This window comes from Alligator mississippiensis, chromosome 3 (genome assembly GCF_030867095.1).
Source record: "Alligator mississippiensis isolate rAllMis1 chromosome 3, rAllMis1, whole genome shotgun sequence".
NCBI lineage: Eukaryota > Metazoa > Chordata > Crocodylia > Alligatoridae > Alligator > Alligator mississippiensis.
Window position 1 is genome coordinate 288,436,199 of NC_081826.1, and position 15,450 is coordinate 288,451,648.

General features: G+C 49.6%; 1 protein-coding gene and 1 long non-coding RNA gene across 2 annotated transcripts in view; one reads left to right on the forward strand and one right to left on the reverse strand.

Moving 5' to 3' along the window:
• Window positions 1-3,743: 3,743 nt before the first annotated feature.
• On the reverse strand, window positions 3,744-7,349 carry LOC109285298 (uncharacterized). Its single transcript, XR_002093012.2, has 2 exons — window positions 6,490-7,349; window positions 3,744-5,647 (listed from the first exon to the last, which is right to left on the reverse strand). It is a non-coding gene; the product is annotated as an uncharacterized LOC109285298 (long non-coding RNA).
• Window positions 6,176-15,450, forward strand: part of MYO5B (myosin VB) — a 404,810-nt gene continuing 395,535 nt past the window's right edge. Inside the window, exon 1 of the mRNA XM_014593958.3 lies at window positions 6,176-6,284. Within this exon, the coding sequence (XP_014449444.1) occupies window positions 6,258-6,284 (27 nt within the window). The 5' untranslated portion in view covers window positions 6,176-6,257. The remainder of the gene's footprint in view (window positions 6,285-15,450) is intronic.

Genomic DNA, 15,450 nt, shown 5'->3' on the forward strand with positions numbered 1-15,450 from the left:
GTGAAAGGCCCTAACTACAGAAAGAGAGGCAAAGCCAAAGGGGGCTGAGGCCCCAACAGTCTGGCACCACAGGGGCGTACAGTGTAGAAGGGCCAGTAGGCCTGGTGTTGTGGACAGCATGCAATGGAGGGCCTTGAGCCCAAGTGAGTTAGAGAGCTAGAGCCTTGGAGTCAAGCCCCGATTAATGGGTTTTGACTGATAGGCCTAGTTAGAGAGAGAGAGGATAAGCCCCCAGCGGCTGAGGCCCCAACATAAAGAGAAATTTATAAAACCATCTGCGAGGCATGGGACACGTCAAAGGGAAGGTAAGAACATGCAATTTTTGCCATTAAGGCAACACCTCACTATCCTATGGGTGGTGAACCTGGAGCCTGTCTGGGAACCCATGGGTCAGCCTTCCTCTTTCTTTAGAAGCAAGTAACAGCAAGTCATGGCAGGCGAGTAAAGGCGGGGGGAGCTGATCCCCAGAGAAGAAAAATCCAGCAAGACTTGATGGGGGCACACTTACCGGCATATTTAAAAAAAAAAAAAATGCAGCTGAAGACAGCCCCCTGTCACACCATGACACATGCAACCTGCCATCTGGTCTATGTGAAATCTGCCCTACCTCCCGACACCCTTGCCTTTGTTGATCAGGTCCTGTGTGGCGGTGGTCCCCATCCCCCTGTGTCCTCCAGCCTACTGGAATTTGTTGTGGGGCTGGCGCCTCGCCCGGCTTCACAGCCCTCCCCGCTCTACCACCTGAGCCGGCTAGAGAACACCAGACCGGCCTGCTTTTCCACTGTCCATCGCCGTCACCTCTACACACTCATGTGCCACACTGTCCATCATGCTGCCCTTGTGTCCTGCCCAAACACCAAGTGGCGGGTCCTGTTCAGCGAGGGCACGGCTGGGGCACCCCAGTGGCTGAGTCTGTACTCCACCCTCATCCCACTAGCCACTGGGGACCTCAGCTGACGGCTCCTCCATGGTGAGCTTCACGGACACCCTGGGCTCCTGCCCCTTCTGCAGGCAGAGGGAGACCCTGGCACACATGACCCTCGAGTGTGCCAGGCTGCAGCCCCTCCACCTCCACCTCCACCTCCAGAATCTCCTCCTGAGGTTCTGGTTGAATTTCACCCCCCACCTTTTTGTCTTTGGTCACCCTATCCACAGCCCCACCAAGTCCTGAGACCTCCTGGTCAACCTCCTCCTGGCCCTGGCCAAGTGGGCCCTGTACTTGACCAGGAAGGAGGCTGTGTCCAGGAAGGTGCCTGGAGACTGCGGGGCCACTTTCCTTTCCCTTGTCCATGCACGTTTCCGGGTGGAGCACCAGTGGCTGGATGCCTTTGAGGACTGGTGGGTGCGGCCCGGGGGGCTCTGCTCGATGTCCCCCTCCAGTGAACTTCTTTTCACATTTTGAACCTATAACCCCCATGTCACTCCTACCCTTTTCTTCCTTAGTTGTCCCACCAAAAATAAATAAATAAATATATAAAATAAAATAAAAAAATTAGTTGCATTTTTCAAACTTTGGCCACACACAGTAGTGGGGGCTATTAAGTAACTAGGTGGGCTTTAAGGCCCACAATCTCTGGAAGATGCAGAGACAGGAGCCTCTGAGGCCCGGCCAGTTGGTATCTGGGGACAGTAGCTCCTTGTGCCAGGTGGACTGCTGAATCAGCCCTGACCTAGAGTGGTTAGGGCTGCACCCTAACTACCCAAGGGTTAGGGATGCACCCTCTACCCACTGCAGTAGTCTGGCAGTGGGGGCTGCTGCCTGGCTGTGACCTGGTGCTACCTGCAACAGCATCCGCCCCCTTGGACCTGCTGCCCCATGGCTGCACACCTGCCAGACCCAGACAGGGACCCCCTGGCCGACTGGGCTGTGATATGGGCACTGTAGCAGAGTTGCCTGCACCTCTGGGCCAGCTACCAAGAGTGATGCTATTTAATTTCCTGTAGGCCACATGCACCATGTACTGGCCCCACTTAAAAATCTTAGAGGACTTTTTCAGGCCTTGTCCCATCTTCAGTTTGCCTCAATTCTAGGGCAGAACTAGAACTCTGCAAGAATGAGCACGAGAGGCAGGCAGGAGTGGGACACATCCTAACATCATCTTTGATATTCACTTCCAGGTCTTATGATGTCAGTGGCATTATAATATGCACACATATCGCTGCCAGAATGAAACTCTGACAAACGCTTAATTCGGGGGAACATGCAGATTTAGAATTCAGAGACATTCATTGACATGCACAGCAGAGCTATCTCTGTTGCACCCAGAAAAACTTAATTAAATTATTATGTTTATCAGGCTGCTCTCTGCCTCACAGTCAATATTGTTTGAGAGTCAGGGTCATGTTATGAAATGTGCTTCCTAGCAAGTTGTGCAGCAATCGTGCAGTTCCAGTATCTTCTATCAGGTACTGATGATTTTAAAAAATCCATTTTCTTTAGAATAGTATAACCAAAAAAAGACACCTGAACAGCTCAGACTGTTACTTGAAAGACCTGCCACAAAAATCCAATAAAGTGTAGCCAAAAAAACCCAATTCAGTCATAATGCAAATAAGTTCATCACTGTCCCACGCACACTGAAATACATCCTTTTCCTCTTCACCTGTGACCTTGAAGAAAAGCCCTGCAGCATATCCAGAGCACCAGCCAATCCAGGCTGTTGTGGAACGGATGCAGGTGAGAGACAGGTGCATTGCTATGAAAGGGCTCTAGGAGCATGCTTTGATTAACTCCCACTGCAGCAGGATAGCTCAGCCACAGAGGTGTTCTCTCAAATGGTTATTTAGGACTATGAAGGTCAGCGCCAGCCTCAGCAACTTACCTCCACTTGCAATCTGCAGACAGCCAATGTCAGTTATGAAGCACTGATTGAATTGGCCGGTGGCAGGATGCTCCACTTACTAAACCAGCTACTATACCTCAAAGACGTTTTACTTGTATCTTTACAGTGTCAGCTAAGACAACTTTAGTTGCTGGCTAGAAGACTGCAAGGCTTACCCTCCAGTATGGACCTTGTCACTGTAACATTTCTCATCGTTGTCAAGTGGAAATGCAGGAGGCAGAAGCACAAGTCAAGCACCAAGGCTAGGAAAGCGCAGAACTGTTTCACAAGGGTGGGGATACATGGCTTAAAAGCAGACACTTAGGGACAGCTACAAACTGGAGAAGCTACAGGTAGCCAAAATTCAGTTGAAACAAGTGGGGTAGTGGGGTTATACCTTAGTGCTCAGTGACCTGCAGCCAATGGCTCAAATGGACTCGACCAGGAGTCAGGATGCTCTTGGCAGACTTTACATTGGATGCAAGCTATTGGGCCAACAGCGCTTGGTATCTTGAATGCATGGTCCTAAAATGACATTGCTTTGCTCTTCCCGAGCATTTGGGAGATGGCTCCATGTTTTCAGCAGACATCTGCAAATCAAGTGTAAAAGTTTGTTTCCAGAATGGAAACAAATTTTAATTTTCCCAGAGAATTTTGTAGAAGCCAGGACTTCCAGCAAATTTCTGAGTCTTGTTTTACTTGCAATTAACGTTTTAAATGAGTGCAATAAATTCGCTAATCTATATTTCATGTGAATTGCTGTGTTTTGCATCTGTGCCGTTATCTGTGCCCAGCTCTCATTTTCAGTTTTGTTCCTAATGATATTGGTATTTCCTATTCCTTTTCCATGTTTGATATAGAATCACAGAACTGAATAAAAGAACAAGAGCAAGTTAGGCTTACATTAGAAACCCTTTCCCATAACAGTACCCCTGCAATTTATTCCAATTTAGCTACAGCAGTTTCACATATGTGGATAGATATTTGCCTAGATTTCCATGGTAATCTTAAAGGTCTTACAAAAATTACAGTACAGGAATCAAATACGTTGTCCAGGTTAATTCCCAGATTGGAATCAAGTTAGTGCAGCAGTGGTTAAGAAACCCAACAGTATCATGTCTTTAATGGCAAAACCATGGAGAATAGATACGCTGATGTCAACCAAGCCCTCTGCTCAGGCTGTTATTATGGTCCAGATTCACTCACAAAGTGGTAGGATATCTGCTGGGGGCCTATCAGCAGAAAACAGGCACAAGGTCCTCTACAGTTGTAGAGCCTGCAGGGAGGTAGAAGAGCCACTGAACAGGGCACGCTGTTATGGAACGGCAGCTGCGTGTTGTCATGATTTATTATTTCAACCAGACACCTCTGTAGCCCCTGTATGGGACTTACAGCAGCCCTCTCCTGGCTTAAACCCCTTGGAGACAGCCTCTCCCTTCCTAGGAACATACCTGTGGCCCCAAGTGTCACCTGGTGCCAGATCTGTCTCTTTAAATCCTAGACTTTGAAGTGAGACATACAGAAGATTGAAGTTGGAATTGCATAGGAGCCACTAATACATCTCTTGCAAACTGCTACTAAATAAAGATTGCTGCAGAGACTGAGGCTACCCAGAAGAGGGCACAAGAAAGCTCCAAATGGACGGTGTTTGAGAGAGGATGTTCCTGGAGCTAGTCACAGAGCGATGCTGTGCTTAAACTTTATTCGCCGACTATCAACTTCTCACAACACTTTAAATTGACAGTTCTCATATTGATTTTTCCCTGTGTTGTTTCCCACATTTCCCTGAATGTAGCTCTACCTCTGCTGGACCCTTTGCAGTGGGGATCCAGCCTGCAGGCTGCACCTGCTGATTCAGGGCATAATGCCGTGGCGGTAGGAGAGGCAGGCTGTCTTTGGGGTTGCCCTGGTGTGGATGAAGGTTGCCCCCTCCAAGCTCAAATATCAAATCTGCTGCGACTGGCCCCCATGTATCACTCGGGTGCGAGGCAGCAATTGTGGGAAGGGAAAGAGAATGAGGTTTTGTGTTGATGCAAGACAAAAAAAAGAGCATATTTGCATGGTGCCAGGGCATGAGGAGCTATGGGAAAAGGCTGGCAACTGAACTGTTCACTGTGTTCAGACGTGGTCCGCGTTTCTGTTCAGCTACAGCACTGCATGCTGATGACATGCAGCAAACTGCATAATCTCCAGTCATTTATAGGAAACACACCAAAGACCATGAAATAGTATTGTGGCAGAGCACGACCTCCAGTGAGCCAGCTCCTTGCCACCACGGTCGCTGCCCCCATGCTATAGACACCTTAACGTGATTCCTAACAATAACAATTAATAATCCTTTATTTTAACCTTTCCATAGCACCTTCCTTCTGCGGACACAGCACACGCTGCACACATTAACTATGTGACACATGACGAGTCTCAGAAGAAAGAAGAGCTGTGTTGTCTAATGGGCAAAGTGTTGGACTGGGATCCTGGAGACCTGGGTTATATTCATGGCTCTGTCTTGGACCTGCTGGGTGACTCTAGGCAAACTGCTTGATAGATCTGCCTCAGTTTCCTGATCTGTAAAACGGGGTAAAGTACTTTGAGCTCTACCCATGAACACATATTTCACTTGCCATCTGAAGAAGGCAGTTGCTTTGTTGCTGACACTAATGTAGAGCGGTGGTTTTCAGCCTGTGGTCCAGGCACCCCCGGGGTGCACGGACCATCTCTAAGGGGTCCGCGGAAGACAGCGCTGATCAAAAAGCGCGTGGATCCCCACTGACGAGTCAAAGGGTCCGCACCCGCATTTGACATTCCCTTCAAACGCCTTGAGGGGTCTGCCAATGGAGAGAAAGAGGAGTGAAAACCACGGCGCTGGACTGAAAGAACAAGGACTGTCCTCCTTTACGACTGCACGTCCAGTCAGAGGAACGACCCGCGCTGGAGATCAGCCCGGACGCAGCGCCGGCACCGTCCGGGCGCACGACAGGCCCCGCGCGGTTTCTTGTACGTAGCAGAGGAATGACCCTGGCCCTTGGCCGCCAGCGCCTCCCCGGTCCTGGGTCACAGAAGAGCTGGGAAAAGGCACGAGAGACGCGCCGCAGCGCAACACGGGAAAAAAAAAGCAAAAAAAAAAAAAAAAAGGAAAAAAGAAAAGAAAAGAAAGCGCGCGGACCCATTTCACAGGCCCGACCACTGAGGCAGGGCGGGGGGCGGGGCGGGGTGAGGCGGGGCCCGCCTGGGGGCGGGGCGGGCCTTTCCTCCACCTCCACCTCCGCCTCCTCCCGGCTATAAATCCCTCGCGGAGGTCGCGGCGAGAAGCCTCCGGGTGCGGCGAGCGGAGCCGGGCCGGGCCGGGCCATGGCGCCAGCACCAGCCGCGGGCCCCGCCTGACCGCCCGCGCCACCCCCGCCCCGCGCCGCCCCGCCCCGCGCCGGGCGGACGGACATGTCGGTGAGCGAGCTCTACACGCAGGTGAGTCTCTGCCGCCGCCGCCCCTTCCCCGCCCGGCCCTGCACTGCCCTGCCCGGGCTCCCGGGGGCCGCCGTGCCGGGGCAGGCCGGGCCCTGAGGGGACAGCCGGCCGCCTCCCGCCTCCCTGCGACCTTTGCAACCGCTCTAGGTGCCGGCTCCCCTGCCCCCAGCCCGGGGCCAACCGCCGTCCCCTGCCCGCAGCCCACCTGCGCGGGTGACAGCCCCCCTCCCCGACTCGGTGGTCGTAGTCCGACTGCCAGGATTTCCTCAGGACCCGCCTCGGTGGAAACCGTGCGAATGGTTGCGGGGGCCGGGCCGCCCCGAGCCCGGGCGGGCGAGCGAGACGCTGCGCTCCCCGCGCGCGGGCTGTCCCTGGGCAGCGTGGGGTGTCCTTAGCGGTGTCCCAGCCGCACACAGCCACAACGGGATCTGTCCCTGTTCTAGAAACTTATCAACCGTGTCAAAGCAGCATCAAGTAAAAGGGTTAAAGTCAGCAGCACGGCTGTGCTGCGCTGATCCCGGCGTGTCTTGTGGTACGGGAGTAAAAGAAAAACCAAACTCATTCAGGGCGGCTCTCCTTAGTGTCCCAGCCGGTCACGGCACTGATGTGCTTCTGTCTCGCGCTCCTTGTGCGAGAGCCCAGATTTTAAGTGGAGACAGCGTAGGGAAGGATATCGTTTAATATTCCTGGTCCGGTGTTTTGTTGTTTTGGATTTTTTTTATTTGCATTGCTTGGTCTTTGTGTTTTTGTTTGCTAAACGTTCAAGGCAAGTGCGGCTTCACCCTGGGAGGCTGTGTGATCGGGAGTGGAGAGCGTACCCAACTGTATTATCCTGGTTTCTGCCTCCGCTCCTGTTCCTCCTCCTTCCCAGCCTTTGGTGAAGTTCCTCTGCCTCAGCGTCCGGTTGGGAATCTGAGCCATAGGTGCTGGGAGCGCCTGGGGGTAGGACTCGGAAGCTGTCGTGCAAGTGTGCGGTTGTTGATCAGTGTTAAGTGTGGCGCTCGGCTGAGCAGATCCGGTTATGCAGACTCCCTGGGGTCCAGTGCGCGCTGCAGGCCTGTGACTTGCGAAGAAAACTCTCAGCTGAAAACAGCACACAAGTAATCTTTAGAGATCCAACGAGTGTCGGCAGGGGAAAGAATATCTCTTTCTCCCCCCCCCCCCCTTTCCTTCTCCACTGTTAATTGACATGGGGAAGTTGCTAACTAAGCAAGATGCAATGAACAGAGGGAGGTCACTTTTTTCCTAAGCTCAGTCTGATCTTAGTCCTTGCTTTGCCGACTTTGGTTTTGGGGCAGTGGAGGAGAAGGAAACTGCTCCTGTTCTAGGAGGGCAGAATTTCTGCCTGCCTGAGAGAGGCAGGGGGAGAAAAGGTAGCATTGGCTGAAGGCAGATCAGTAAGACTTGTGGTCGGGACGGGGGTAGTGGCAGGTACTTACAATGGTAATACCTGCCGGTCACCGAGGTGCACACCATTCTTTACGTTGCGAGTGCGTGGGGACTACATCGGCGTGCACACTTCTCAGGTGTGTCCCAAGAGCACATGTTGCAGGGGAAACGGGACTTGCTCCTGTGTGATCTGTCCTGGCTCTTTCACATGTTCATCAAGCCCCGCTGGAGCACTGGGAAGGATATAGCTGCTAAGGAAATAAATATGTCCTATTTTTCTCTTGCATTTTTATGCTTGTTCTTTGTTGGAAGCTGCTTCCCATTTCAAATAAGAAAGGGAAGTCTTGTATGCATGGAGGACCTCTGAGCACTCCTACGGACAGGATTGTCTCTCCAAGGGCAGGGGCATGCTGCTCTAGAGAGCTCCGAGAAATCCTTCCCTACCATAAATGTCCTTTCAGACAAGGAGAAATGTGTGTCCTCACATCAGACAAAGTTTCTTTTCCAAAGAAGTGAGCAGAGCCAAATTGCATTGAGTTAGCGTGGTTTTTTTGGAGGATGGATGCTTTTTTTTTTTTTTTAAACAAGGGGCATAGACAGGCTTACAAGAAAAAAAGAGCAAGCTTTATAGATGTTACCAAGTTCACTGTAATCATTCAGGCTACGTCAACAGGAGACTTGCCTGCGTGAGACGGAATGAAAATGGTTTTAGATGGAGAATCCTGCCTTTGTTTATGGGCTTTTATTTATACCTTTTTAATAAGAATATTTCCCTAGGGTCTTTCCATCTGATTCATTTGAAATAATGTGAGGTACAGGCATAGGAGAACTGCATGCCGCTGACCTACAAATAGCTTTTGCTGGAAGGTTGTAGAAGTGCTGGCGTTTTGCTTTGATCCCAGTCGGCGTGGTGGCTCAGCAGTCACCAGTCTGGAATCATGTCTTTCGAGGAATTTGTGCCCGTCTGCCCACCCATACTTGGCTCTGAATGTTAGCAGTTTTTAGTAGTGATCCTGCCCTGAGCAGGTACTTGACCTCTTTCTTTCTATGTACGTCTTCCTCACTGTTTTTTCTCTGACTTCCATGATTTGACTGTACGGCTGGCTGTGTGGTATTGCCACGTAGAATTGTCCCAAGCTTTATGGAAATCTGTTGTAGCATAGTTTATGAACTTTTTTTTTGGTCATCGCCCTGTCGGTGCTAAATAGGTCCATGATCGCCCGAGTCTTGTACGATGAACTACGTTCACGCACGAGTTTCCTTTGGATTGTGTGAAACTATTTCCTGTAAGGAAGGACTTTCAGAGTTGAGCCCTTGAACTGGTGAAGGACTATGGACACTTTCGGCTTCGGCGCGTCACAGCTCCAATTGGAGAGAACTTTCTTTCTCTTTCTTTCAAATGTGTTGACTGTTGTAACTGCACTCCTTGAACATGCCTGAAAGCATGATTTAGTAACTTGAGCAGACCGCAAGGAAGAGATGTAAGAAATTCCCGATTAGCAGAGGACAATAATTTAATATACAAACTGCATTGATTTAACTTCCTTGCAGAACAGGACACGGTAGTGAGATAATGTTATCATTGACTTCCTTGACACTGCACATTTTTTAATTAACTGGTCCTTTGGTATCGCTATCTATAATTGTGTAATTAAGACTCTTATTGGAATTTCTTCCCTAATCAAGTTTATGCTTTTGATCGCATGTAAAATAGGTTTGTAAAATCTTCTGTAATGTTGATGATAAATTACTGCCATCCTGTTAAAGATGCTGATGATAGCACTGACATGGAGAGCCTTTTCTACTTGATGAGGCACTTCTGAAGTGATTGAGCTTGTAGTAAAAGTCAGCGTGCTATTTACTGTTAGAAAACAACAGAATCTTAATGAGAATTAGTGATTTTAAAATTGGTAGCTTCCCTGCTGACTTGGTTCTAATGGCCTATTTAAAGAGCTTACAAAGAATTTTCTTAGCACAAATGTCTTTTAATATGTAATTTTTTTTAATTTATGAAGACTGAGCAATTAAAAACATGGGGCCTGATTCTGTTATATTCACCAGTGTAAGGACCCTTAACTTATGGCTGGGTTGCGCTGGGTCTGAAGTGTTCACATGTGGGTCCTTTCTCCAGACAAGAAGATGGAGCTGAACTAAGATGGTAGATGCAAACATTACTTGTCTTTGGGGTGGTTCAGCTCTGATCCTTGGTCTCGACTACCTACAGCAAAAATCCAGCAACTAATCTGGTATGTGATAGCACATGTAATAGAACATAAGCTGGTTTTGTTGTGGATCTCAGTACCCTTAGCTGGTAGCTGTGTACATGGCGTGTTCTATTCAGCAGTTTCTCATCTGCAACTGTCCTTTAACCCACAACAGGAATGAGGTCAGCTGCTGGTCCCACATTGAGATAAAAACATCTTAATCCAATTGTTACAGTAGAGGCTGGCATTCTGGATCCTAGCTTAATCCATGCCAGTCCCCATGGGGTCTGTCCTGTACTACTGATTGGTCCAAAACTCCTAGTGATTTGGCCGGGTTTAAGGAGTTCATAGTTGACCCATGCAGAGCGAAACAAAGATGTACTCAGCAGGTTGTCTACGTTGGTCCTTCACAATGAATTAGAGGAAAATGCTTCACATAACTTTGACTTTCTTTTTTTTTAAATAAACTTTTCTAAGTTTCTTATATTGGCAAGTCAGACTTGTTTAAAGCAACAACTGTAGTTAGTTAGTTAGTTAGCTAGCTGGGAAAGACTTTGAAAGGAACGCATGGATGTGCTGAGTGTGTGATTTGCCTTTCCACTGTTATTTTTCAGAATAGTTAGTATACGGTGGAAGTGATGACATGATGCATGCATCAGCCATTGTATGCAATATAAATGCACGCAGTGTGACATTCTCATAGCTTTTTTTAAATGCAAGTCTTCAATGTAGTGAAAGCTGGTACGTGTGAATGACAAACTGAGACTGATTTCTTGCCGACGGCCTGTGTTGAGCCAGTGACAGGCTGAAATACAGCAGTAGAATGGACCAGGTTCTCCCTATGTGCAGGTGTGCTTAGGGCAGCGGTGCTCAACCCCCAGCCCCTGGGCCAGATCCAGCCCCCCCACCATGTCATCTGGCCTGCAGGGCTCCCCCCAGGTCTACGAGGAGCCCTGCAGGCTGTGGTCTTGTATGGTAGGCCAGGCATGCAGGGCAGCATGGGGCCTGATCCAGGTGTGTGGGAGTGGTGGCAGGGGCCCTTGGAGCTGGATCCCTGCCCATGGGACTAGGCAGAGGCAGCACAGAGCCTGACCCTTATGTATGCCCACAGATGGGCCCCACATCTCTCATCTGTCCTACTGAGCCAAAAACGTTGAGCACTGGTGGCATAGGGTATTTCTGCCTGGCACAATGCAGCACCTTCTGGGAGGTACTGAAAGCAGATGGCAGTGCTTGTGCGGTGCTTTTGCTTGGGGTAATTAGCTCAGTTGAGGAGTAAGGTATTACTGTGGGTCAAGTGCCATACTGACGTAGCTGCACTGTTTTCAATATCCAAACTAGCATGGGTATCTCTACAACACGGCATCGTGCTATGTAGGGATGCCTCGGTACCACCTTGTTCATGTTGTAGTTAAGTGATGCACAGTGAGGTAATCTTGTCTTCTCTGCCGTCTTTGAAATCATTCCTTCAAAATCTGTTTTCCAACTTGGGAAAACAGCTGTTGTAAGCAGAAAAACTCTGTGGGGCCACTGTGAGGAACAGGTCCAGTAGTATTATCAGGATGGTGAGTGGCATGCTGAGCTAAGACCAGCATGCCTGTAGTACTCGAGTTGGATGCAGTTCATGTGTATGAATAGTAGGCAGCCGCCGATCCTCTTGATCATGGTGTACACATACAAATTCTAGTCAGATGGCTGATGAATCTGTTTGTAGTTGGCAAGCCCAATTCAGGAGCAATGCAGCTTGTTACAAGTTTCACAGATCCATGTGTTGCCGAAGCTGGAGTTCAAATTTCCAGTATGCTGCTTTCTTCTTTCTCGCTTTGCTTCCTTCCTCTGGGTCACAGCTGCTTCATGCTGAGCTGGGCCCAGTGCCTGATGCGCCCTCCAGATCGGGCAAGATTCTGTAGCAAGCTGGGAGAGGTGCACGTTTTTGTGGAACAACTGCATATCACTTTTTTGCATACTTCATGGTACCGCCTTAGAGAGCAGCCCTGCTTTCTAGTGCTGTCTTAAATGCTACCTACTTTAGCAGTTGGAGATATGGCTCGTACTTGAAGCGCTCCTGGGTTTAGCTCAGTAGAGGGCATGAGGAGGTGTAGCTGATGGAGTCAGTATTAATCCTGTAGAAATTAGTTGCCTGGTAGTCATGGGGGAAAAGGGATGTACTTTAGCAACTAGTAAAGTGCAGAAGCAGTAGGACCACAAGGGTCACCTCATTCAGGGAATGCAAAGGCTGCTGCTGGGTAAAGGTCTAGCTGAAAGGAAGCCAACTGGTACTAGTTGCTAAAATCAATACAGTTGTGTCTTGCTAAAAGCTCTATTGATCTGATATGCTGTATTGCTTCAACACAACCATGATGCCATCTCCCCTTGAGCCTGTCCTTTTCCTATTTAAACCAAGACAAAAGAAACGGCAGGAGTGCAGCTTACATGATTGCTGACAGACTTCCTACAGTCTTTCGTTTTTTTTGTCCTTCTCATCGGTCTCTTGTCCTTGTTGGTCTGTTACATGATTTGATACTTACGAGTTCCTCAGAGCGCTCCACTGTAATTGTCCAGAGGTAGGAGATAATAAAATACTTTGTATTTTTATTATATGCATTATATAATATATGTATTATATATTTACCATGCATCTTGATTAATAAAATACATGGTGTCTTACTATGATCAAGCCCAAAATGCTGAACTAAACTGTAAATCAGGAGAGTGGAAACAACAACAGAAAGGCGAATGTGTCGTCTGGGGTATACATCCAGTCTTAGTTCCTGTATTTTCAGTGGGGCTTGCTTTATGCTGAACACCCATGTGAAGATGCTGTGAAATATCTTGTTACAACCAATTTACACTCTCTGCTGATTTTCCTACTTTGGGTGAATGGAGTGCAGAAGACGGGTCTAATTTAGGATAGAGACCAGCTGCTGCAAAGTGGTCAGGTTGGGACTCACGTAGACATAGGCAACTGGTAGGGGAGTTGCAGGGGGGCATGTGCCCTCCCTGACGGGGCTGTCCCTGCCTGCAGGTGCTCACCAGCTTTGTCCCCATTGTCAGCAGCTTCTATGGGTTGTCTTTCCCACCCCTCCCCTGGACTCTGGAGGCACCCGTTGCCCATGCATGCAGAGCTAGCAGCAGCTGACTCTTGCCTTCTAAATGTTTTGTCTCTGCTGCGTGTCTGAAGCCCAGCAGTCAGGTGGGCAAAAACTACAGTTGGCAATCTGCAGACTTTCCCCTTGGTCTGGGCACAAGGTACAGAAGTCCATTGCACAAGCTACAGGAGGACAGGAGTTGGAGTTGTTTCCCATATAAAGCAAAGGTTTTATTGTCATTAGCAAGACTGGGAGTTGTGGATTGATGGCATAAGCACTAAATGATGGAAAATAACCCTGACTGAATGCACTTTAAATGGATACTGGGTGCCTGCAGTAAAGCAGATGAGAGAGAAAAAAAAAAAGTGTCATTTGGTTCAAGTATGTCCAGCTGTTCAAGGCATGCAGCTGATGATCTTCAGTCTGAGGAGCAGTTCTGTCACTCGTTATCAAACACTGAGATTCTGTATGCTGAGACTGGATGACTCATTACTGGGGGTCCTGGTTTTCTCTGTTGTTAAAACTGCAACATCTCCGATTCAAAATTGCAAGTTCTCTAACTAAAACCCCCCAAATCCGTGTTTTTTCCATGATTAAAATGAAACCACTGTGTACTTGTGTATCAGTCAGTTGAACACAATATTTTATTGATAAATTTACAACTTTTAAAGCAATTTGGAAGCCTACCAGTGCCTCACTATAAGTTAAAAATACCTATAAATGTTGGCTTTTGTGGCTTCTTTTTTTTGGGGGGGGATGGCATTTCTAATCATGGAAAATCAGAGCTCCCCTTGCCCGCTTCGCTCACCAGGACACTGCTTTGTCCACAGCCCCCTGCTCCCTGCAGCTGCACCCAAGCCCTGGCTGCCACCCAGAGAAGACAGCAGCTGCTGTGGCAGGGTGCAGCCTTGCTCCCCACTCCCCCATGGATGGCACGGCTGGAGCAGAGCCTGTTGGAGCCCGGGGGGGGGGGGGGGGGGCTGCTGGCTTAGGCTCCCTACCCTGCTGCCCTCCCCTAGCATCTCTGTGGCCCAAAGAGGAGGGCATGGCACTGCAGGGCAGAACGGGGCTAGGCAGGGAAGCTTGTGACACCATGGCAGTGCAGAGCTCGTAGCAGCAGCACCGAGCTTCCCCGCCCAGCAGCAGCGGGGGTGACAGCATGAAGTAACACCTCTCGCTGCTACTGGGCAGGCAAGGGGAGCCTTGCCATGGCAGCGTGGAGCTCCCAGTGGCAGCACTGAGCTTCTCTGCCCTGCTGTGCCATGTCTCGCCCTCTGCCCCATGGAGGTCCTGTGGGGAGGGCAGCAAGGTGGGGAGCCCAAGCCCACAGCAGGCAGCTGACACCCCACCTCATGTACAGATGTGGAGGGCACATGCCCTCCCATGTACCCCAGGAGTGCATGCAGCAGTGGGGAGCCCCACCTGGACAAGCTGCCTGTGGCCCCATCCAGGGCCTGAGGCTGCCCATGCCTCCCAAACCCCATGTACTACATGGGCTGGGCAGCAGCCCCTGCTCTGTCCAACTCCCTCCCTCTCACTATGGGGACCTCAATTCCCCCCGTTGCTGCCAGACTTACCTGCGAGAAGCTGCTCTCCAGGCTGCCTGGTGGCCATGTACATGCGCACGTGCACACGACATACCCTACTGACTTGCCCTTTTCCTGCTCTTCCCCAGCCCCTGGCAGGCTGCAACTCTGCACCAGTTGGCGCTTGCCACCTTCCCCTCCTGCCCTGCTGCCAACACCGCTGCAGCTGCCTGTGGGAGCTCCCTGCTTGCTGCCTGTGGGTGGTTGCCATGCCCCCGCCAATCTCCGGGGGCAAGCGTTGTAAATCGGTCTTGAACATGAACTTAATAGCTTCTAAGTAGGAGGCATTCTGATTTTAACTGAACTCTAGCAGTTTTCTCAGTAGCTCTGGAGCTGGAAAGGAGCCTGTACAGGGTGCAGTAATATTGGCTTCAATATAAAATTGGAAATGTGTAACATTGGTGAACTCCCCTTATTTTTGGTTCTGGTCTCTCTTTCAGAAAGATGGGTGCTGCTAATAAAGAATTGGGAAGCTAGTTCAGCCACCTCCCTGAGTGTTTCACATGTGCCATGTACCACAAATTAAAATGAAGATCCCAGTTAGCTGTGCTGTCTTCTTGATGGCCTGTGCTCAGTGAGCCAGTGACTCTTGGTACCTCTCATACTGTTGTTGCCTCCATACTCCAGCTGATCATGGGGACAAATACTGATGAGACTTTATACAAGGCTGTGCAAAAAGTTTGAGAGCTAGAGCAAAGCTACTTTCTTCTTGGGGCTCCTTCTACCAGAATCAGGTGAGAACAAACACAGCTGCTATTATAGCTACTGTGACTGTCAGGTGTGTTTCGGGATGAAGGTCTCGCTGTGCAGTCTGTGCATGAGCTCTTCACATGCTTGTTGCCAAATTCTTCATCTCAGCCCTTGGGTCACTGTAGTACCCTGGTCTCTCTAGACAGGA